Consider the following 24,270-nt stretch of genomic DNA (forward strand, 5'->3'; position numbering starts at 1 on the left):
TTCCACAGAAAACTGTTTGTCACAGAAAATCTTGAATTATTCAAGCATGTAAAGCTGGGAAATGTTTTTTTTTTTTCCCCTCTCACAATGCACACAGAGCTTAAACGTACTTTACGTACAATCAAATTTCAAAACAGACCAAAAACTATTGGTAGCGTTGAGGGCTGTAGTTAAAATTGATGCCTAATTGTGGGAAATGAATGTAAGTGAGTTTAAGTTGTCCTCTTGTTGTAGCACCTCGAAAGAGAGAAAGAAGAGAACTGAGGGTGAAATTCCATTCATTTCATCACGTCACAAGGGTTCTCCTGTTGACAACAATGCTTCCTGTGTTTACCTTTGGTACCAACAAGTCTCTATTACCATCTAACTAAGATAACTGAATAACTCACTATGTTGTAGAAAGAGAGATTTCCATTACTTTTTTGGTTATAAGGCAGGTCTAGGTGCTATATAAATACTGTGACAGTATCAAAACTCTCGGTCCATAGAGAAATGCACACAGCCCGTATTCAGAAACTGTGCCTTTAAACAAGCTGTTTGGACTTCTGTAGGGTTGTGATGTCACAAGTCACTCAGCGTTTCCCCTACCATTGCCTTGGAGGGGCGGCTCACCTCTCCAACGAGACCCGTTCACCACTCCTGAGAGAATCAAAACATGTTTATTTATGTTGTTTACCTAATTTACGTGCATTTGTTCATTTCAGCTCAGTGTGAGAGTCTCTACTGCGTTTTGCTGTCATTTATGGTCGCTCTAGTTTCTCTTCCTCTCCTCTGCTCTCTGTGTTTCACAGTCCGTTACCTGTGGTTGGCCTGGGTGTGCGTCACTCAGAAAACAGTCAGCCAATTAGAAGAGAGGGGCATTGAGCAGACACAAAACAGCCCGTTTCAGGCTGAGTGAGACAGAGGGTCTGCATCCACGGCTTGTACGGCTGTGACTAAGGTGCTGTTTGACCATAAAATCATGCAAATGTTTGTAAATAGACCACAAAAATGAAAATATTAAACTGGGAAAAGGGCATAATATGACCTCTTTAAACTAGGAACAGTTGACGTTGGTCCCCTTTTGTTCCCCACAAGATTTGTCACGCCAAGACCGGATATCATTTATCAGTCTGTACTACCTATAGCACGACTGTTCTGGTGCCAGTTGCCAGCCAGGACTTTGTAATCTTAACTCAAGAAATGTCCCAATGAAGCAGAAGCTCAAAGTTCCTTTCAGGCCCCACAACTTGGGAGGCCTATTATAAACAAGCTGATAACACTGCAAGCTCTTGAGCTGATTTTAAGGTTCTTCTTTTAACTTATGAGGCCTTGCATGGACTTGCATCACCTTACCTATCTGAGCTAATTATACCATATACACCGGCACGCCCACTTCACACACTCTCTCAATGATGGTCTCCTGGTCATTACATCAGTTAACAAAAATCAGTTTGGCTTCAGAGCATTTGCCTACCATGCCACTTATCACTGGAATGGTCTTTCATTACATATTGAAGAGGCACGTTCACCTTTATTCACTTCATTATAGCTTACTGTAGAAATTAGTCGGATCCATCACTTTTTAACATCCCTTTACATTGATGTTTTTAATGTGGTTGCTTTATTTTAATTTGTATTATTTTATTTACTTGCTGTATGTTTTGTCCCATGTATTCTCTTTAATTATAAAGTGTATGAATCACCATGCTGCATGGTGATTCTGCACTTAAAATAAAAATGATTGAACACTGACAGTGTCCCCCTCTGGTTGATGACAACACAATGTCAGTGTACTGTTTTTCCTCTGGCTTTATAAATTCCCAGGGAAAGCCTTCAGTAACAGCTTCCTCTCTATTGTTGCACTGTTTCAGCAGCACCCATCCCATCCCCACAATGTGGGCAAAGGCCCAAAAACCATAATCTCTCAGGCCAAAGCTGGTACAGTCGCCTGCACTGTGACATTCTTCTAGACACAGGTATTTAAAAAAAAAAAAAAAAAAACTCTCACACACACAACAACAAGAAGTATGTGACTAATATCTCAAACCTCTTCTCTTTTCATAGACTTTCTCTCTCCCAAATGACATCTCGACTCCAACACACAGTGCAGCTTTATCCTCAGCAGCCTCACAGTGAGTTTTGAGGGGAAATAGCAGCTTATTACATAGCTAACAGTACACTTGAAAGGGGTGTAGCTAGTTGGCTAGTTATCGTGTTTCACATGTAAACAGATCGGGGTCTGGATGAACCAGTTACACAAAGCTACAGGCTACAGCTGACACATGAGCATTAAAAACCAACCGGTACTTCACCTAATTGCTCCTCCACACACCTGAGTGACACCACTATCTGATTAGGAGCCCACCGGACAAGAAACCAAACGTTAAGAGGAGTCTTTGATTGGAGAAAGCAGCACCACTGCATTTCGATTAATTTACTCACCAGATAATCCATGTACTATCGCTGACCAGTCACAGCAACACGAACTGTCTTTGTAGTGATCCCGTTTTTGCTTCAACGAGTCCCAAAATTTTTTTTTAATAGATTTGACCACACGTCGCTTTGTATTCCCCGCCTTCCGACAGCCACAGTGAAATAAAAAAACAGCCTTTAGTGGGTTTACAAGCAGGAATTTTCGCCAGTTTTTTCCGCCAGATAGACAAGTTTCAGAGCAGCAACGTCCTCCTTTGTTTATCACGACGTGGACCGCTCGGTTCGTCTGCTTTTTTCTGTGTAAATAGCCACTCGTCCACCGGCTGACTTCCAGGTTTTTTTTTTGTATCACACAATATCAGTTGAGTGTTTGGTTGAGGAAACTAGCGAAGCCTACAACGCTACGTCACGCACGTCGTTTTGCTCACGTAGCGTGGTCACATGACCAAACACATGGTGGCTATTTTCATTTTGAGAGGAAACTAAAGTTACTATTAAAATCGATTTATAAGCTGGTATACCCTAACAGCCTCTAATTTAATTTTAATTTAGATATCAGGGATCATTTGTGGGTTTTATATGCTCGCTGTAATAATTATTATTTTTATATAGTAATGATAAATGTCTTTCATGTAGCCCCAGAAAGGAAAGTCCACTGATCCGTGATATAACACCAGTGTACAAATCTACAATGATCAATCTTCAGATTCTGGAGAAGTGACTCTGCTACAGCAGAGTCACTTCTCCAGAATCGAGGGACTTTCTGACAAACTGGTCGCATGACTGACAGATCTGTCAACAGATCTGAAACTGTCATTTTTTCCATTCATCAGTGGTGGACAAAGTATTCAAATCTTGAATTAAAAAGGTAGTACCTCTCTATAAAAGTACTCAATTACAGTTAAAAAGTCTTGCATTCAAAATCTTACTGGGATCTTACAAGGAAAAATACATTATCTGTAAAAATGTACAAGTATCTAAAGTGAAAGTAAGCATTATAGCCCTCTTACTATTATACATTACAATATTGTATTATTATTATTATTATTGACGCATTCATGGTTAAGCAGCATTTTAATGTCATAGCCGGTTGAAGTGGAGCTACTTTTAACTACTTGATATAGTGTTGGTTGGTTAGATCTATAGCAATGCATCATATTTTATTAACTCATGATCTTTTTATATATATTATCTAAGCCTGGAAAGTAACTAGTAACTATAATAAATTTATTGAAGTGAAAAGTACAAGATTTCCCTCTGAAATGCTCAAATAAAGACCAAGAATCTCAAAGCTGTACTCAAGCACAATACATGAGATACATACCACCAGTGTTATGTACATATTTTTTTTTAAAAACATTAAAAAATTGAATTAATTTAAATACTCCAATATCACAAATCACAAACTTGCCTCAAATCAAAGGGACTTTTTAATAAATCACAATATTACTTATTACAGTTACTTTCTTTGAACATGTATCAAGGTATAGATACTGACCTGGCGCCGACACATAGCTGCAGCTTCAAAAGCCTGGAACAGCACAAAATGCATCAACCTCTGACATAATACATCACACAATACATAATGAATGAAAGGGGATGACACAGTAAGTAGAAACACAGTTCAAAGTCAAAGACTGGTTCCTCTTTGCACGTAGGCCTTACAACAGATCTTTTAGAGAGACAAAGGCGGATAAAGGAAAAGATATACATAGATGTGTATAGATATATATAGATGTGTCAGATGAATGCAAAATGTTATGTGTTACTGTGCGTTACCTGTCACAACAGTGTTTGTGTCATCCTACAGTAGGTTTGGGTATCTAAAGCTCCCAGTAATTGTTATGCTTTTTTTGTCTCAAAGAGCCACGAAAGACAAATCTGACTGAAATCAAATGGGTGTGACATTGTGACTCTATGGCACCCTTCAGGACAATGATAATCTGACTTTCATTGCTCACATTAGCTTCATCAACAATCATACAAAACCCTCTTTGGACTTGGAAAGCCATTATACCAGATAGGACCAAATTAACAGAACAAAAATGAGCACAAATTTATCTAGCGGGAAGCAAACACGGAGCCCTGACGAAGCAATTATGTGATATCATCCTGATTAGAGGAACAGTATAAATCACAAGTCTCCTAATGTGATGCAAGCTGCATACTGAAGTAATTCCTCTTCTATAGAGACCACAATCCTCTTCAATATTTCATGTGCTGTGCTATAATGGAAGTCTCCCTGAACACAGTTAAATGGAAGGTGAACTGGATGTTCTCTGCACAGATCTGACATGTATGGAGGATATTGAAAAGACACAAGAAGACTAATTGCATTTAGTTTAATATGCAGAGTATTTAAACATTTGTAAATTGAATAAAGTAAGTGTTCTTCAGGGTGTCTAGGCCAGTCAAATGTGAGAGGAGAGACCTCTGGTGGCCTCTAGGAGAATGCTATGTTGGGGTTATTGGTGGTTTGCAGTACATTTATCAAACACTTTTATCTAAAGTAACTTTAGTAACATTTTTTTCCCATAAACACACACATAGGGAGCGATTGGGAGTTCAGTGTCCTGCTCAAAGACACCTCGACATATGGGCAGGAGGGGCCGACCTACTATTAATGCTCAACCTGCTCTACCACCTGAGCTACAGCCACCACCACCCCCATGATTTACATGACTATAAGGCCATACACTCACATATCATAGCTCCCATTTCATAATGAGTACTATATCATTATAGCATTACATCATTATCATATATATCATTTTATCTTATCTTATTGCTTCATTTAGGTGTTAATTTTGCATCAAAAAAGTCAGATGTGTTCTAGAATGTTTCGATCAATTAAAGAAACATCACACAAGCATTCTCAATAGAAAGTTAAACCAAGCTAACTTTGTCTCACACTCATATACTCACGCTCACCATTACTTTTATGGATACCAAATGTAAATAATTCTTGAGTTTAATCTTTCAAAAAAAAAAAAAATCAAAACATAGCCACATGGGGGCAGTATCCACCAGAGAACACCATTATTACAGTCAAGTATGCATCTTTCCCAAAGGAAATAGTTTGTTTATGAGACAGGATGTCAGCAATGCACAAACTGGTGGTTTTTTGGGGGGAAAACCCAAGGAAATTACAATCAAGGTAGGATTTTGTGTTATTCTTGGAGCAGACAGAATTTGTAAACATGAGATGGTCACCACCACAGCCAAATGACTATTTGTGTTGATATTTAAATGATTGCACTTTCATGCTTAAACTTCCTTCTGTTTATAGAGGATTCAGTGCTTTCACAAGAATTTCATTTATATGATGCAAAAGCCCATGAAACAGCATTAAGACTGTCGGACACTAAAAGTCTTCATTTAAAGCAATGGCTAGGAGTTAGTCAGCGGCTCCGTAAGGCAGGTTTCATTGCAGGTTTTATAGACTGTCAGCCCTGAAGCTGTTGAAATAAGCTCTAGCCTTACTGCACCATTAGACCATTAAAAGAAATGTCTCAACTGTTATCTAAATGATGAAATAAAGAAATGACTTTAACTCTATCACTCTGTCATATAAAAATATGTTGTTTTATCACCCTGAAAAGCATCCTGGGTAATGTCATAGTCACCAGTTCATGTTTTTTGAATAGTATAACACATAAGATGATTGGACAGACTCCAATCTCATTTCAAGATATAGATGACAGTTACTAATACATACTTAATTGTGGAGTATAGAGAGATCCATGTCAAAAGTAGTGACTATTTCCTGTTAATTACAAGAGACAGATAAACATCCGATTAAAAATGTTACATTGGCAACTTCAGTGTATCTTGTTAAAGGTTAGGTTCACATTTTTTTTAAGTCTGTCCTAAAACAATAGTCATGTGCCCAACTGTACAATGACACGTTTTTCTTGCTGTAATCATTCCTATTGTTCATAACAGCCATTAAGAGATTCCTTTATACGTGATGGGGGACAAAATCCACAGTCCTCCTTCTGTGTGAAAATGTATTTAAATGTTTATATGAAGCTAATATGAGAAGCTAATATCAGAGCTGTCCAAAAACAGTCAAATCAAGTCAAAACTTTTAAATTCATTTTAAAGTGTTCATATGTGCACCAGACTGACTTTAAAAATTGTGAAGTTATCCTTTAAACCATCCCATACAAAACAAAATCTATCACTTAAAAAAGAAGTTTTAAAATATATTGATGGCCAGGAAACCATTCCTGCATTCTTATGACAGATAATCTTTTGCTAGATTAAAAAAAAATCTCTTTTATCCACCTCTCACATAAGCAAGGATTGATGTGTATCCTTCATAGTTACAAATATTTACTTGGAGGGCCATTTAGGTCATTTAGGGTTTCTGGTGGAGACTGAATAACAGATATTAAGCCATTAAGACAGGATGACAGCCTGATTAAATGATCAATATATGTACTCATGTATTTTTAGATCAGTGATTTATAAATCATTGATTACATACTGTAACACTGGACTGAAAAAGAGACAAGCTGAGGTCCTTAAATATGTGAAGTAGTCAGCATGATGTCAGCGTTTTACAGATGACATACTTTCTAGATGATGGAGGATGACGAAGACAATTTCCCAGGTTAGCCTGACATGCAATCTACCATCTTCAAGTTGCATTCTTATCTTAAATTGATAAACAAGGTGGGGGATTTGACCTTTATGACTACAAAATATGATATTGGCTTGTAGAAGTGTAGTATCCAGTGTAGTATTGCTTTGTTTAAAGCTTACATTTCTAAATTATTTATGAGGAAATGTTTTCTGAAAGACGTGGATGTATGATGGGCTGCGCATTTTAAGATTAATACTGTATGATAGGCATTTAAGGAAGAAAGTCAATGCCTAAGAATAACTTTTCATGCTTCACTGTCTGAAAGCATGGTGCACTTTATAGTACCTATACTGTATTTTAGCCATGAGAGTAAACATGGATCAGTGGTTTCCAACAAGATTGTAGCTACAACTGGGGACACTGAAGTCATGTTTTCTGTATATTTTCTGGGAATTTAGGGATTTCCGCAACAATCAAAATCTTAGACATTGTGGGTATTTTATAGGCGCATTCCGGTATTTCCCCACCAGAATGTTGTTCCTGGCACATGGACAAGGCTTCGAAACAGCATTTAGACCTTTGTGTTCGGAAATAAAATGCATTCTGGAGACTTGAACTCATAATTCTTTAGTTTTCCTACAATCCAGGATGTGATTCTGGTATCCAAGTTGGGGTCCCAAAAGGTTCCTCGAGAAGTATCCAAGGATCAGCCCCAAAATGAGAATCGGGTCAAGTCTTGAGGTAGTTATGGCCATGAGCATACTGGAATTATACTTATCCTCATTTTGGGGAGGACACTTAGATGTTATGTCCTCAGTATTTCAGGGAATGTGAGGGTTTTAGCAGCCTGTCACTATGGGATGCTTACAATTTTGGTGGAAATCAGGTGTGGAAATAGTCTTCTAGGGTAATGATCACTGATTGCATCAAGGTATATTCTCCAGAACAAAATCAGGAAAAATGGCGGCACTCCATAGTTAAAAAAAAAAAAAACAGCAAAAAGAATCACCTCATGTATTAATCTTTTAGATGAATTTATTCACAATCACTAGGCTGACAAATCTGCTGACGCAAAAGGCCTTCCTCTGAGCTTGTGTGACAGCAGTGAGTTCTCTCTTTCAAGGCATATTTTGAAATTTGTGTCGTGGACAGAAACCTTCTTTCAGCCATGGATGCCATATATGATGAAATGAATATTGCACATTATACTTCAGCATCAAGACTGTTTTAAGGGACATGCTTTCTTTGTAACCTTTACAAAAAATAATACCTTTTTATAGTATCAATCAAGGGATAGGTTCACAATTTTTCAAGTCCGTCTTAAAACAAATCAGGTGCCCATATGAAGAGTGAATGGGTTTTCCCCACTGTAATCATCCCTTCTGTTCATACTGGCTGTTAAAAGATCCCCTTCAAATATGCTTTCAATGCAAGTGATGGAGGCCAAAATCCACAGTGTGTCCACACAGTCACTTTGTGCAAAAATGCATTTAACTGTAGCTTATATGAGGCTTCAGCAGTCTGAGTTAATCATATCAAGTATTCATATCTACCACATTTACAGTGTTTTTAGCATCTAATTCCCTCTTTTTGTTTCCCTGTTGAGCTTCGTTGGAAGTATAGTGACAAAAAGAGGAACTTTGGCACTAAAAAGACTGTAACGTTGAAAAATATCTACTTGATTTGACTCATTTGGATGACTGAAGCTTCACATTAGCTTAAGATAAAGTTTTAACTACATTTTTGCACAGAAGGAGGCTTGTGGATTTTGTCCCCATCACTTAAATAGTAAATACATTATGAAAGGATCTTCTAATGGTCAGTATGAACAGGAGGAATGATTATGGCAAGAAAAATCTGTTTCAATTTTCATTATGGCTCCTGACTGTTGTTTTAAGAGAGACTTGGAAAAAATGTGCACACGCCCTTTAATGATGAAATCGCATACCTCAAAGCCTTCTAGTTAGTCATTATCATAATCAAAACATACAAAAACCATAAAAGTCACGTGTATGTATCAGTATTTTTAAAAATCCTGGGTACAACCCCGAGTGTGTTTGAAGTTTGCATTAGCAGCCTGCAATGACTACTAGAGGCTTTTAGGGACAGAAATTCCTCATAGTCTGGTGAGGGAGCTCTGTGATACTTGGGCATGAAGCTCCTATAAAGTCTGGAAAAGCTTCTCTGAGTACACACAGGCGGTTGATTTGTGTTGTCTGGGTTGGATGATTGCAGCATGTTGTAGCTCCGCCCTCGATTATTCAGCCTGGCCGACGTGCTGTTGCTGCGCAGCAAGCGAAGGCAGAAGCGTCCGAGGCGGATCGGAGGGAGGCTGGAGGAGCACAGATTAATGTTGTTGTAGCGGAAAAATACCGTCGCTCCAGTTCCACACACGGCAACCTCTGGATTAAAAAACACCGCAGTTTCCTCCAGGATCTGGACCAAGAGGGGAGGACCGCATTGAACGGGGGATACAAACGGGGATTTTTTTCCCTCACAACTGCGAGAAGTTTGTTCGCGGAGTTTCAGGAGTAGTTTCGGGTGGGCTGCCCGCTGCGCTTCTCTCTGCCCCCGGCCAGCCTGCCATAAGTTAGCCCGCTGTCCTGCTCTTCTCCTGCCAGCTGCGGTGAATCATGGCGCTCAGAGCCAGGGCGCTGTATGACTTCAACTCCGAAAACCCCGGAGAGGTGTCGGTGCGGGAGAACGAAGTCCTCACTTTGTACAGCGAACAGGACATTGAGGGCTGGTTTGAGGGGGTGAACAGCAAAGGAGAGAGGGGACTGTTCCCCGCTTCCTACGTGGAGGTGCTTAGGAGCGACGCCGCCTCCACGTTCAACAACAACAGCTGCAACACATCTGGGGACACTTACCCGGACTCCCGTTACGCCAACATCCCACCAGAAGGTTTTGACGGCTCTTATAAGCCTCAGAATAAAGTTGAGAACTTTCCAAAGCCGTCTCCTCCTGGTTTCACCTCTTTCCCAGCCCCCACACAACAACAACTACAGCAGCATCCTCCACAGCAGCAGCACTCTTACCATCAGCCCAGCCAAGGCAGTGATGATGACTGGGATGATGACTGGGATGACAGCTCCACTGTGGCGGACGAGCCGGGGACTGTGGGAGGAAGGTATCATGACTTTGAAGGCAACGGGCCATCCACTTACAGGGTGTCAACGTCCTCGATGCAACGAGGTAACGCACAGCAAGCAAAGAGCTCTGCCACAGTCAGCAGAAACCTGAACAGGTTCTCCACCTTTGTGAAGTCAGGAGGGGAGGCGTTTGTGCTCGGGGAGGCATCGGGATTTGTGAAGGACGGGGATAAGATCTGCGTGGTGATGGGTCAGTATGGTCCAGAGTGGCAGGAGAACCCGTACCCCTTCACCTGTACAATTGACGACCCCACCAAACAGACAAAGTTCAAGGGCATGAAAAGCTACATCTCCTATAAGCTGACACCCACCCACACGCAGAACCAAGTGAACAGGAGGTATAAGCACTTTGACTGGCTGTACGCTCGGCTGGTGGAGAAATTCCCGGTTATCTCAGTGCCCCATATCCCGGAGAAGCAGGCCACCGGGCGCTTTGAGGAGGACTTCATCTCCAAGAGGAGGAAAGGCCTGATATGGTGGATGAGCCACATGACCAGCCACCCTGTCCTGGCCAAGTGTGATGTTTTCCAGCACTTCCTCACCTGCAACAGCACAGACGAGAAGGCCTGGAAGCAGGGTAAGAGGAAGGCAGAGAAGGACGAGATGGTCGGGGCGAACTTCTTTCTCACCATCAGCACCCCCGCGGCTCCGCTTGACTTTCAGGAGGTGGAGAGCAAAATAGACGGATTCAAGACATTCACCAAAAGGATGGACGACAGCACCTTGCAGCTCAACGCCACTGTGGGCGAGTTCGCCCGCAAGCAGATCAGCGGCTTTAAGAAGGAGTATCAGAAAGTAGGGATGTCATTCAAGGTCCTCAGCCAAGCCTTTGAAATGGACCAGCAGGCGTACTCTGCTGGACTCAACCAGGCCATTTCCTTCACTGGGGATGCGTATGAAGCCATTGGGGAGTATTTTGCTGAGCAGCCCAGCAAGGATCTTGACCCAATCACAGATTTGTTAGCTCTATATCAGGGTCACCTGGCAAACTACCCAGACATCATCCACGTACAGAAAGGTAAAATAACAACACTGTCATCACCTTATCATCTTCTCAAAAGTTGCTTTCACAGAAGCCAAACTGGTATTTTTGTAAAGTCTATTCATACATGACATCAGTACAGCTTGTGGCCAACCCTTTCTTTTAGTTTCATTTGTTTTGAGCTGCAACGATCAGTTGATTGACAGAATATTAATTGCCAACTATTTGGATAATCAAATAATCATTTTGAGACATTTTTTTAAAGAAAAAAATGCCAAAATTCTCTGGTTACAGATTCTTAAATGTGAATATTTGTTGGTTTCTTTAGTCTTCTATGATAGAAACTGAATATCTATCTAGGTTTTGGACTGTTAGTCAGCACAAAACAACATTTGAGGATGTCACCTCGAGCTTTAGGAATCAGTGATCGACATGTTTCCCCTTTTACTGCCATTTTAAATTAATTGATTAATCAAGGAAATAATTGACAGATTAATCAAATCATCTTTTTGAACTGAAAAAAACACTGAATACTAAAAAAACAAATAAGGCAACATGAAAAAGACACACCACTGAAATAAAGCTCAGAGCTACACTGGGAGACAAATCTCTTCAAAAACTTGGCCAGTTATGTTCCTCATAATTCCAGGGTTCCAGTCAATTTACAATTCACCACATATGCACATATAAAATGAAAAACATGCCACCTCTGGGATCATAATCCCAGTTTCCAAACCTTCCTTTCTACCACAAGTTTGGCTGAGATACAATCAACAGGTTATAAAGTAAAGAAATAAGTGTGTCTGCTGTCCATAACAAAATAAACTGTGTAATTTGTTGCAGGAAGTTTTAGCAGTGAGGTCATAATAGTAGCTTATGTCGCTTTGCAAAACAAATAGGCGGTGTTTGCATTGGGAGATTAGTTTACATGTAGCTCCCGGTTTGTCCCACCTGCTGAGTCAAGTGGGGCGACACCCACTTGACTGAATGCTGTGTTTGATTTTCCATTTACTGGTGAACTATTATATTAATGCTTGGGAGATGGAGAATGTCCTACCTGACTTGTTGATCTCACCGCTGTCGGAAATGTAAACTTCATGCAGCTGAATCGGTTATAAATAATTGTTTTTGTCCAGAAAGTCAATGTTAGACTTATCCAGGCCATCCTCCCACATGACCCTAAGCCAATGATTGTTCTCATTGTGTGGTAAATGTCACTCTCATGAGAGGCAACACTGTTATGCAAGAGGCACAGAATTTATTGCATATGCTGTTTAGAGAGAAGCCCTCACTGTTGTTTACCATATATGAGAATGTGGCACAATTGCGACTTTCTGATGGGAAAATGATATATAAATAAAACCGGCTCAAAGCAACACCTCTGATCAGGTTGAACCTGACTTACTGCCTTCTTAACATTACATGGTTGATGTGCATTAGTGCTTTCGTTTAGTAGGTTTCTATTTGAATCATATGGAATAGAGCTGCAGTAACGATCATTTCATTATTGGTTAATCTGTTTATTATTTTCTTGATTAATCGATTAGTTGTTTGATCCATAAAATGTCAGAAAATGGTGAAAACCTTTAATGACTGTTTCCTAAAGCCCAAGATGCAACTTAAAAGGTCTCAAACACACCCAAAGATATTCAGTTTACCACAACAGATGACTAAAGAAACCAGAAAATATTCACATCTGAGATGCTGAAATCAGAGAATTTGGCAATTTTCTTCTTAAAAATGACTCAAAACGATTAACTGATTACCAAAATAGTCTGCGATTTATTTAAAAGTTGGAAACCAACCGATCAATCGACTAATCGTTGCAGCTCTAACATGATGTTGAGAGTCCTGACTGAACCAGTGTCATGTAGGACACCATACAGGCCTATACAGAATTGCAAGATTAGAGGATAATGTGAACTAATCCCTCTCATACCATGAATTATGTGCAGTCCCAGTGCTCCAACTTACTACGATCACATGGCTCTCAGATCAGGATGGGAAATTAATCTTTTCATCCAGCAGCCAGAGTGAGTCCCCCTGTGGTGTCCGGTATTTAATTTACCAGGTATATGGATTCAAAAAGTGGACTTTCAAGCCACAACGTGCCGATGTGTCTTTTAGTAGAGCCGCATCTGAAGTTTGCAGTTTTGCTGTGAACTTACAGTGGACCTTTTAGTCAATGATTTGGGGCCCTGTCAGTCCACAATAAACAACAGTGGGCAAAACAGGACGGACTGTGTTTAGGCTGCAGCGGACCACAAACATCCCAGTCAGCTTAAATGAAGTTCGCCATGAACCACACATAGCCCAAATAAGGTGACAGAGCCATTTACTCAATCTGGTGTGATAAGCCAAGGCTAATTCTGCAGATAAGAAACTCTGATTTGATACCGCAATACAGAAGACCTTGCTGCAGGCTAAATGTAGAGAAAAGATGACAGAGCGCAGTGAAACGGGGCTTCAACAGCCCGAGAGACTTGATACAAAGCTGACGGGAAAAGCAGAGCATGCAGCAGATGAAAGGAGAGTCACATGTTGCATATTGAAATCCAGAATGACTTTGATCTCATCTTGCATTTAATGGACTGAGGCTCTATTTATTTTAGCCCGGTTGAGCCAGTTTTTTTTTTTTTGTACGCTTGCATTCCTTTTTCACTTAATCATTATGCAAGCAATGAATACACTCCTAGTAACTTCTTATTTTTACGGAAAGTAAAAGACAAAAACACATAGTCATCCCAGGTTATCCTTCTCCGTCAAAACCTCTGCAAGCAAAATGTTGGTGCAAGCACTCACACTACCGGGCCTTCTGCTGGTCTATACTGTGCTACTGTCTGCTCCAGGCTATAAACATTTATTATGGCGCATAGTGACGTGATATATTGGGGCAGTTAATGAGCCTGGACTAGATTAACCCTTACATTAACATTCTATTCAGGTCAAATTTGACCCTTTTTTTTTTACATTTGAGAGCAGTAAAAACACTGTAAACACCTTTTTTTTTAGCCAGAAATTTAATAACTTACTTCTCCTAAAGTGACCTAGAATATACAAAAACGAAAACATGTCAACTTCTTCTTTATGCAGCTCATGCATATTTTTGTACATAGAGGCTTTTCCGGGTTAAATCTGAAGTGTATTTATTTGTATTTATTGCTGTGTTCTTCACATTTACATTTATTCAAATCACGATGCTCTCTGCAAGCTCCATTAAGGATTCATCACCTGTTTATTAATGACCGATAAGGTGTTTATGAACGAAAAAATAGATTTGCAGACTAATTACGAGGGGTGTGCACAGTTCGACGAGTTAAATATCATAAAAATTCCCCCCTTTCATGACAAATGAATGGCTGCTTGTTACACAAATAGCCTGCATGTTTCCAGGTAGTGTTAAATGCAAATATACCTGCTGCAGAAGGTACTTGACATTCACCTTCTAAAGTCTACTTGTAGTCTGCTCGGCTCAAGGTCTTGTGGGATCGTGCGGCGCTTAACAGCTGTTAATACTGCAATTCATTGACTGTAATTATGCAGACAGGTACCTGAAAGAATTTGCAACCTTTGATGAAACAATAAACACTGACAGCTTGTAGTTCGCTGGCAAATCTTTGTGTGAAGACAGTATCACCTCCCTCAGTCTGCTGGTGTCTTCTTCTCCCTCTTTTATATATTTAAAAATACAATCCCTGTTTATGTCAATCCCATGTGTCGCCAGGTTTTAATACACCTTCCTTGATAAACATCTGGAGGAAGTATCCACAAGTGCTATTCTTCTATTATGAAGCGAGGCTTATTGCTGTACTCTTACAGTTTGACACCTGTAGAGAGGCTAGGCCACATCCTCTGTTGTCAAAGACCAAAGTGCACGTTTCCACTACACGAGTGGTCACACAGAAAACCGTTTGGCCCAAGTAGGTCAGGTGGGATTGAAATAGTGCTGTGTTCTTGCATTGGTTAATTAAAATTTTAAAGCCATCCAGATAAGTGAAATGGTTACCATGGCAGCTTTGAAAGTACAGGTTGAGGCTAATAAGCTTAACGTCCTCCTATTTAGGAGGTCATCTGTGTCTCTGGTGGCGGTGGTCTTGCAGTCATATCGCAGCTATTTAGGAGAAACGCGTCAAAGCAGCTCTTATCTGTCTTATCAACAGCTGATTTCCATTTTTAGCTGCCTGTATCTGTCTCATTGGGACTTCAGACTCCAGACAGACGTTTTTTTTTTTTTAATATGTCCTCATGGAAATGAGCAGGGAAATGTGAGCTTTCCCACAGAGGGACATTGAACATCATTCTATTGATCTCTACCTCTACAGGGACTCCATTAGCCATTAGCGTGGAGTTTGGCTGGGACAATACTAGCTCAGATATGATACATTTCAAAAACATATTGAGCCTCACATCCTTTATTTTTATCTTAACCTGATATTGTTGCTTTAACTGCATTAGGGGCTTTTGTTGCTCTCTGCTTATTTCAAGCTCTTGACAAAAAAGGGAAGGGAGGAGAAAGCTTTCATAAATGTTCACTGTTTATAATCCATAAAGTAACTTTTCTTTAGAACAATGCTCTTGTTCTGCATTATTAAAGCACAAAGGAGAAGTTAATTGAATATCTTTGACTGCGTATGGTTTGGTCTAAAAATGGTGCACATATGCAGAAGTGAAAACACACATCTCTCCTTTTTTAAACACAGCTCACACCGTCTTTGTTTCTCGAGAATATTGTAGAACAACCAGTTATGCCGCGCTGTACATTCTTGTTCAAACACTCGCTCAGTGTGATAATATTGATCTTGCCTTTGGTGCTACTTTGAGGACAAACTTTCTGTTGACTTTAGACCGACGCATATGTTCACTTTAGCTACAATAATAGAGCACCACCCACTTTTAAGTTTGCTTAGAAGATTATTTTAGTCGGTAAAAATGTTCAGACAACAGGTGTTATGTTTTAGAGATGGTTTGTGTTTAAATCAAACCGTCAAAAACTTAAATTAAAGGTCATATTTTCAGGAAAGAACACACACTGATGAACCTGAATGCAAAGATGAGTGAACTCAATCACATTTACATACTTAACGCCTGTAATTTAATCAGTTTTCTTAAAAGACTGCATACAGGAGACCACGTCCTCTAAAGTACAAATCCAGTAGAAAAGGACAGTAAGTAAAAGCATTCTTTCCCATGTTGATTTTCTCTATTCAGCACATTACAAAGAGCTCTGTTTTGTCTGATCTCATCACAGTTTTATCACAACATGAAATGATAAAACAATGGCTGGCAAGTAAGGGAAAGCACCGATTTTACAAGGACGTCAGGTTTTCCCGCTGAGTCAGCAGCCTTCAGTACGAACGCTGCGGGTCCGTCTGGTATATAGTTACATAGTTCCATTTAAATGTCCTCTAATGCGCAAGTGGAACGACCGAGGTGGTGGAGAGTGATGAGATGGGTATTGCCGCCGGTTGTTCGGGTCACAGGCTCCCAGTAGCTGCGGTGTTGTGTAACCAGGGATTACGTAAGAGCTGAAACTGCTGCCTCCAGTGAGCCCAGGACGGCTCGGTGCCATCTCCACACACCCAGGGAGGATTTCCTTTGAGGCGTTCATCAGGCTTTTACTGTGACACTGCAAAATATCACTGTAGGCGACGGACGCCAATCATAAATCTTCACAGGTTTATATAAAAGAGTTTAAATCGATAGAAGTTTAGGGGAAATACTGGCTGTGACTCAGGAAAGCAAAGATGACTGAAGCAAGAGTTCAATGAGACATTGAATGCAATACTGCATGACTTAATAATCCCAAAGAGGATCTATTGTAGAGAAATGTTTTTTTTTAAATTGGTTATTGTTGCAAAAATGGCTCCAAGATGTCCGGCCAAATAAGCTTCAAAGAATTTAGTTTGGAATTGAAAAAAAGGTTTTTAAAAGAGATGGGGTTTTTTTGTATTTAAAGATTTGAAAAAGTTTGTTTCTTTCAGGTTCAACTTGAAAAGAGTCGACTGAAACAATTAGTCAGTTAATCAGTTAGTTGTTAAAAGGAAAATGCCAAACATTTGCTTCTCAAATGTGAAGATTTGGCTGCTTTTCTTTGTCATATATGACAATGAAATGAAAATAAAAGGAAATGTCGTCAGGTTTTAGACTTTTGTTCAGACAAAACAAGCCAAGATAAGATTCACTTGAATTTGGGCTCTGGGAAACTGATTCACAATCGTTTAATCAAGAAAATATTCAGCCAATGAATCAATAATAAAATAATCTACTCGACAGACTCAACGTTTTATCGGTGCTTCTGTTTTTGCAGCAGGTCTGCGTAGCTTACATACAGCCGCTGTAAAAACGACAAGGCTCTGTATGTTACAGTTTGCTGACACCATATTTTATGACTGAACTCTTGCCTTTCTCATAAAGTCTCCATGGTAACAATTATTCCTCCTTAGTCCATTAGTGAGCTTTTAAAATGCAGGAAGCCAGAGACCTTTAAGGTACAGTAAACACCTTTGGGATTGGCATTTAAGTCTTTGGACAGCTGTGTTTGTTCCTGTCTCTCTCTCTCTGTCTCTCTCTCTCTCTCTCTCTCTCTCTCTCTCTCTCTTTCTCTCTGTCTCTCTCTCTTCTACCCCCTGTCTCTCTTCCCCTGTTATCTTTGCCTCTTTTTTTTCTGTCATGTTCAATCTGTGTTGCATTAGAAGAATTTCAAAGATCTGGGTTAAACTGCAGCTGAGGGAGCTACAGTACAGCCAGAAGGCAGACTGGGCACAGTTTTTTTTTTTTTTTTTTTGGGGGGGGGGGGCGGCGAAGAAATGTCTTTTTTGGAGGCTTTTGTCAGCATATTTCTTTTCTCTGTGTGCTGTAATATAAAGCCTTTACATGTTGAGTGTTGCAAGTTTTGAATAAAAAGGCATCCGTAAAGATTTTTTTTTGTGTGAACTTGGCTTGGACATCGAGATGTTGCTTCAGTTAATTAGTAAAGCTGAATTTAAGGGTAGTCAGAAGCCAAAATAAATGCATGGCTGGGTCAGTGTGTAATCTGTGGTCTTGTGTTTCTGGAAACAATCAGTCTGAATCAGACCTTTAACATGATGCTATGACTAAGCTCACATAATGACTAGAAAATCTCATGACAGGAATACAGGAAGTTTTGCTGCGTGCCTTAAAGGCACAAATCCCACCTTCACACTCCGCCCTAAAGCCAGCACTGGGAGGATTACGCTGTCTGTCAGGGTGTTGCTCTCATCTTACTGCATGTCGTCTGTGTCATTCTGAAAGATTACAACACGTCAATGTCGACACTCACACACATTTTAACATCACACCTGCAAAAAAAACCAGAGTGTGTCGGTTTCTGTCTTACTACACATCGAGCCCCTCAAAGCTGTAACCACATGAACAAGGAACTATGAGTGTGTCATTTGAAATTAAATTTAAAACACACGAACAATAAATCTGAGTAATTTAAAAGCTGGAACTGAGTAATGTCCAGGTTTTTTTTGTTTTAAAAATGACTGAATCAATTATTTTTAAGAGTCATTTGTCACTCAGTTAATCAGCTAATTGTTTCAGCTCTAAACATTTGATTAACAGTCTTGTTGTTGCACTCGCTTCTCTGTTACACGAGCAACAAGACTTCTGTCTGTACCTCCTGTATGTGTTTGGAATATCACAAAGGCTGCAAAGCTAATTTAAAAAAAAAAAAAAAAGGAAACACATTTCAAACATCCTGTCTTTGTCCTTGAAATCAAGTTGTAAAGCGTATAATTGCTTTTGAGAAGAACACGCTTTAAGAACCTTAATAAACACTAAGAAAGGATGTAAACATTCATACAGTATATTAGCATTCATGTCACATCCCCGAAGCAATGTGTCTCTTTCTTTGGCTGTCCTCGCCGCTTCCAGCTGTGACATATGAATATTTTTAAGTAGTTAGTTCAGACAGGAGGTCGTGTCCTGTCAGTGTCTCTCGCGTTTCAACTTAATACTTATTGCTCATGACATTTCTTCCTTTCCTTAGTCAGAAAATGTCATCAGTTTGATAAGTCATCTGTCATGAGCTCCTGGTGTGTTGACCCTGCCTTCCGCTCCCATCGAACCATCTGTCTGGAAAGTTGTAGGCTAATTTCTCGGTTTGGCACCAAAATGGCCGAAGGCTCATTCTGCAGCAAGCAAAACTCGGCATTGTGGGTTTTCTTTAGGGTTTTTTTTTTTTTTTTAAGAGGAAGCAGCAGCAGTGACAGTTGACTGTGTGAAAATGGGAGGTTTTAAGAATCATGTCTTAGTCCACTCACACCACAAGAGTCCACCACAGCGACAACTTCCTGGTGGTGTGGAAACTACATGTGCGATGTGTGATACAGTGGAGTGTACTGTCAGTAGTGAAGCAGGTACTGAAGTAATTAAGGTTTTACATATAAAATATAAAATGAGTTTATAAAATATGATGCTTTGTTATATATTAAACCACCAATTAGTAATATAGAGTTTTAATGTAATTGATTAGCTCCACCTCGACCAATTACAACAGTAAAATGCTATTTACATAAAAATGCATCAGTAATAATAATTCAATAATAATATATTATAGTTTGTCACTCACCGGAGTGAGTACATTTGAGTACTTTTACTTTTGATACTTCAGTTATAGCAAAGTACATTTTGATAATACTTACATATGTTTACTCAAGTAATATTTTCAATCTAGGACTTTTGTTTGTCAAGGAGTGTTTTTATAGTGTAGTGTTGCTACATTTACTTAGGTAAAGGATCTAAATACTTACTACAACTAACCTTTCCGGTAGTGCTCCTCCTCTTTAATACAAAGACAGAGATCAAAGCTATGTCAACTGCATTCAAAATGAAATTGAAACACAGTAATAACCACTCAGTGACTATAATGGGAAATATCTTATATGCAAAGTAGCTGAAATTTTAGAATCAAACATCCCCCAAAGACTGTAAAACCTTTAAAGAGTTGTGCTTTCGAAAAATTATGTCTGAATGATCTGAAAATGTCAGACTCCAAGAATAGCCAACAGACTTGTGCACATGAGGTAGGCAGTTGCCCGTGTTAATATTATGTCCTTGAAGTTGCCAACAACCTTGGTAGATGGTATCAAAATTGCCTTAAAAGGTTGTTTAGAAAAGCCTTTTAAGTGACATAATGTGAGGTATTTTTAGAGTCAGAGCCCACTCACATTTCCCAACTATAGACACAGATGTGGCTCTGGTTCTCAGGGAGTTTGGAACAAATTGTTCATGCTAAGAGTCTTCAAACTATTTTGGTCTGTTCCTTAAAGTTATAGATTTACTGTCAAGCTCTTGATTCTGTGTAGCAAAGAATATTCAGCTTATTATTAACTTTCCCGTTAAGGAGTCTGAAAGTTGCATAACTTTGAAAAGTTAAAGGTTAAACTCAGGGAAATAAAATCTGATGTCTTAAGGAACCTACTTTTGGGCTGTTCTCCCACACTGGTTAAAAATGTCTAAAGAGGACTTCCCCTTCGATTGAGCAGTGATAAATAAAAAGTTGTGGGTGTTTTCTCTTTTATAGAGCATGCATTCTCATAAAGGAGTTTAAAAAAAGGAAACACAATAACAGTAATACACGTGGGAAAGAGAGGAAATCATTAGCTAACTCTCCGTTTCTGCTGTCTTTCATCCCCAAACAGGAGCCCTGACGAAGGTCAAAGAGAGCCAGAAGCACGTGGAGGAGGGCAAGATGGACCGGGCGCAGGCGGAAGGCATCAACGAGCGCTGCAACATCATCTCCTGCGCCACGCTGGCTGAGATCCAGCACTTCCACCAGATCCGTGTGCGCGACTTCAAGGCGCAGATGCAGCACTACCTACAGCAGCAGATCGCCTTCTTCCAGAAAATCACCGGCAAGCTAGAGGAGGCCCTGCAGAAATACGACAACGCGTAACGGATCGCTCGCGGCAGCCCGTCGGTGTAGACCTTGGTGATCAATGGCCATGCGCCTCCCTCGGCCAGCCAGTGGCGTCGTTTGGCGGAGAACAGCCAGAAATCACACACCGCTGAATGCTGTTCATCCAGCAGGGAGGGACATTCAAGGAGATAACGCTCCAATAATAATAAAATTTCAACCAAATCCAGGGTTCTGTGTGTGTTGGCCACATTTTTTTTTTGGGGGGGGGGAGGGGCTGGATGTCCTTAATTAAGAAAGGACACTTAATACAACAAAGTCAGGCCAACTTTTAAGACTTTTTATGCCTTCAGATTTGATAGGAATCAATGATAATGATGGTGCACCACTTGGGGAATAAAATCTAATCAATGTTATGACCTGCAGAGAGAGAACCTTTTATCCGCTGCTGCAAGATCTCATATATCAAGTGTTTTTTTGTTTTTTTTTTAGCCTTATAACACTGTTTTTAACTGACTATTGAAGTGACTGCCACTCCAGGAGCAGCCATGCTCTCGTGGCTACCACACTGCCTTCTGGAAACACTCAAGCCCTTCCTGGTATCTCTCTCTCTCTCCTCCTCGACAAACAGGACAAAATGTTTACAGTCTCCACGCTGAGCAGCCACCGTCACCACTGTCTCGCTGTGCCTTCAGATTACGTCTCTCTGGTCATTTTTTGTTACTAGTTACTAAAAAAAAGCTTTATATACTGTATATGTAGAAATATATTCTATTTGTTTTTACAAAGCTACAAATTTTGCAGTCTTTGAAAATAAAAAAAAAAAGAGCACTGTGCTTTGGACGAGAGCAGTGTCGGGAGATAATATTGTTCGATTGTGCCGTTTTCCCAGAGGACCCCGGGATTTGATTTTCAGCGCACGCACACACGCACACACGCACACAGTGTGACAAAGTCAGGATCAAGAGAGGATTACCTGCTTTGATGAGAGGAACCCATGCCTTACACATGGCACAGCCAGTACTGTCGCTGGTTTTAAGCTTTCAGAATGGTAGGGATGAGTGTAATGAACACTTTCTATGCCTGATACCTGAATTTGTGTCGAGAAAAAACCGTTGGTTAGTTTTGGGATAGTGTCAGAGGAAGGCTGTTTAGAGGGTAGAGGGTTCCTCATCTGTTTTTATTAATGCAGTCTTTCTAATAGACAGTTCAACCGTTTTTAACCTTCATGATGTTGGTTGCATCATGAAGAGATTGATGTAGAAGCAGAGAAGCAAAATAAATTTCACAGAAAGCTGTTTGTTGGTCCTGTGTGTTTCTGTGTCAAAGTATTGAGTGTTGAACTGACTGATTGGACTGATCACATTCAGAATACAGTGAACAACATGGAAAAAGTTCAACTATATATGTGCTGACAGGTTCATTTGACCTCTCAATGGCCTTTCAAAATACCTCAGATGCATACTGTGGCACGTATACAACCTATGTCACGTAGCCACCTGACCGTTTTATAACGACAGAGGCAAAGAGAACGAACTGAGCGGCTCTGCAGGTTTCCTTGCCTGCTTTTCTGCTGTGTCCCTGGAGGACTGGTGTGCCGTGTCAGTGTTTCATGCTAAGCTCACGCTTGGCTCACAGATCTGCTGACAGCGCACAGCCCGGCCCGCCATCTGGGACATCTGGCCACTGTTAAAAAGTGGCGGGGCGGATGACAGTCAACATGTAGTGAACAGGATAAAGGTCAGAAACAGCTGGGAGAGGTTTTCATTAGCTGCCATCACCACCACCTAAGATAACAAAGTTGCAAAACAATGCCAAGTGGAGATAAGATTTTCTCCTCCTCGTGAGCAGATTGCCTGATACGTGTGAAAAATTCCTGCCTGTACACAATTGTAACGAAAGCTGGCCCTTTGTTCTCTGTCTTGAGGCGAATAGACAGTCTTGTCCTTGTGTGACAAAGGGACAGAGTTTGTTTTTGTCAGATGAGAATCCAGCTTGACAGATGTGACAGCGAGCAGGTCCGCCGAAGAAGACGACGAATAATGGCTTGCTTTCATCACCGCTGGGTCTCGAGATGCAACCACCCAGCTCTCTAAGTATGTTTATATGTTAATATGTTCCCAGCAGCAGATCATGAGGAAGAGAGGAGCTGCTGTCCTATGAAGACATCCCCGGCTGCTCCTATCTCCTACTGCTAGAAGCCAGAATACAGAAACACATAGAAATACTAGACAGAATGGTTACCGACTATATATTCTCCTGCTGAAATGTCTAATTGAAGGCACTTTATAACTGATATTAATTAAATGTGCGTTTAAAGACCGAAACATTACGGCTTCTTAGTGTGCAGTTAATGAATCAATTTCCCAAGGGATAAGAGGATGCCTTTTAATTCCTGTAATATCCTGTCACGTGGATGCTTGGAAAGTGCAAACTCTCTCCATCTCGTTTCCCTTTCCTGTCCTCTGCGTTCTATTGTAATCGCTGGTTTTCATTTTCTACATTAATTTAACAAGATGCATGCAGCCTGCAGCAGTGTCATCCTTCAGGCCATCTGCAAATACTGCCAACGCCCAGGGAAATGGGTGCTCTTGTTTTTTTTTGGTTTTTTTGTATTGTTGCTCTTCCAGGCCTGAAGACTCGGCTGTTCTTAATGAGTAAAACTGATAAATGTTAGGCGCATAAAGCCCAAAAGAAGAAGAATTTGGTTGGGAAAGTTTACACACAGCTACTTTTTGCTACACATGATTGTTGTTAATGAATGTAATATTATCCCCACATATGATTAGATCAATAACCTCATAGGGATTTATTGCTTGAAGGTTGAGTTATTGCTTAATGTGGTGCAAAAGCGTGCAGTGTGCAAATGTTTTGAGTCATGTCATCGTCATCTTTGGCACAACAGTCTGGTGGGCAGGAAACAACAGCTCTTGACTCAAACTTGGATTTCTCTTGAGACAGAGCAGTGTCAGCAGCTGACCACATTCCACACACACACAAACACACATACACACACACAAACATCAAGTGTGTGAAACTGACAGCCACAAGAGCAGCACCGGAAATACCCTCCAGATGCTGTTTGGGGGTGGGTGGAGGGGGGGATGACATGGCACGGTACAAGTGTAAATGCCGAAGAGCGGAAAAACATAGAGATGGAGTGGGATTTTTCTGTGGGATTTTTCTGGCAGAGTTTGTTGTCGTAGCATTTCAACGATCGGGAGATTTGGCACCGAAATCATATGTC

The 24,270-nt window shown here is 40.3% G+C and overlaps 2 protein-coding genes across 3 annotated transcripts in view; one reads left to right on the forward strand and one right to left on the reverse strand.

The window, feature by feature from the left end:
* Positions 1 to 3,972, reverse strand: part of arl15a (ADP-ribosylation factor-like 15a) — a 122,096-nt gene extending 118,124 nt beyond the window's left edge. Inside the window, exon 1 of one of the 2 annotated variants that reach the window (XM_044376558.1) lies at positions 3,914 to 3,972. In XM_044376558.1, coding sequence (XP_044232493.1) covers positions 3,914 to 3,967 — 54 coding nt within the window. In that variant the 5' untranslated portion in view covers positions 3,968 to 3,972. Of the gene's footprint in view, positions 1 to 2,424; positions 2,821 to 3,913 lie in introns of those variants that run through there. The other variant, XM_044376567.1, reaches the window with a different exon arrangement.
* A 4,973-nt stretch (positions 3,973 to 8,945) lies between these two features.
* On the forward strand, positions 8,946 to 22,321 carry snx18a (sorting nexin 18a). The gene is made up of 2 exons (XM_044376536.1): positions 8,946 to 11,176; positions 20,809 to 22,321. The coding sequence occupies exons 1-2, from the start codon at positions 9,640 to 9,642 to the stop codon at positions 21,060 to 21,062; spliced, it is 1,791 nt and encodes a 596-aa protein (XP_044232471.1). The 5' UTR covers positions 8,946 to 9,639; the 3' UTR covers positions 21,063 to 22,321.
* The last annotated feature ends 1,949 nt before the right edge of the window (positions 22,322 to 24,270 follow it).

The sequence above is a fragment of the Thunnus albacares genome, chromosome 2, assembly GCF_914725855.1.
Source record: "Thunnus albacares chromosome 2, fThuAlb1.1, whole genome shotgun sequence".
NCBI classification, from domain to species: domain Eukaryota; kingdom Metazoa; phylum Chordata; class Actinopteri; order Scombriformes; family Scombridae; genus Thunnus; species Thunnus albacares.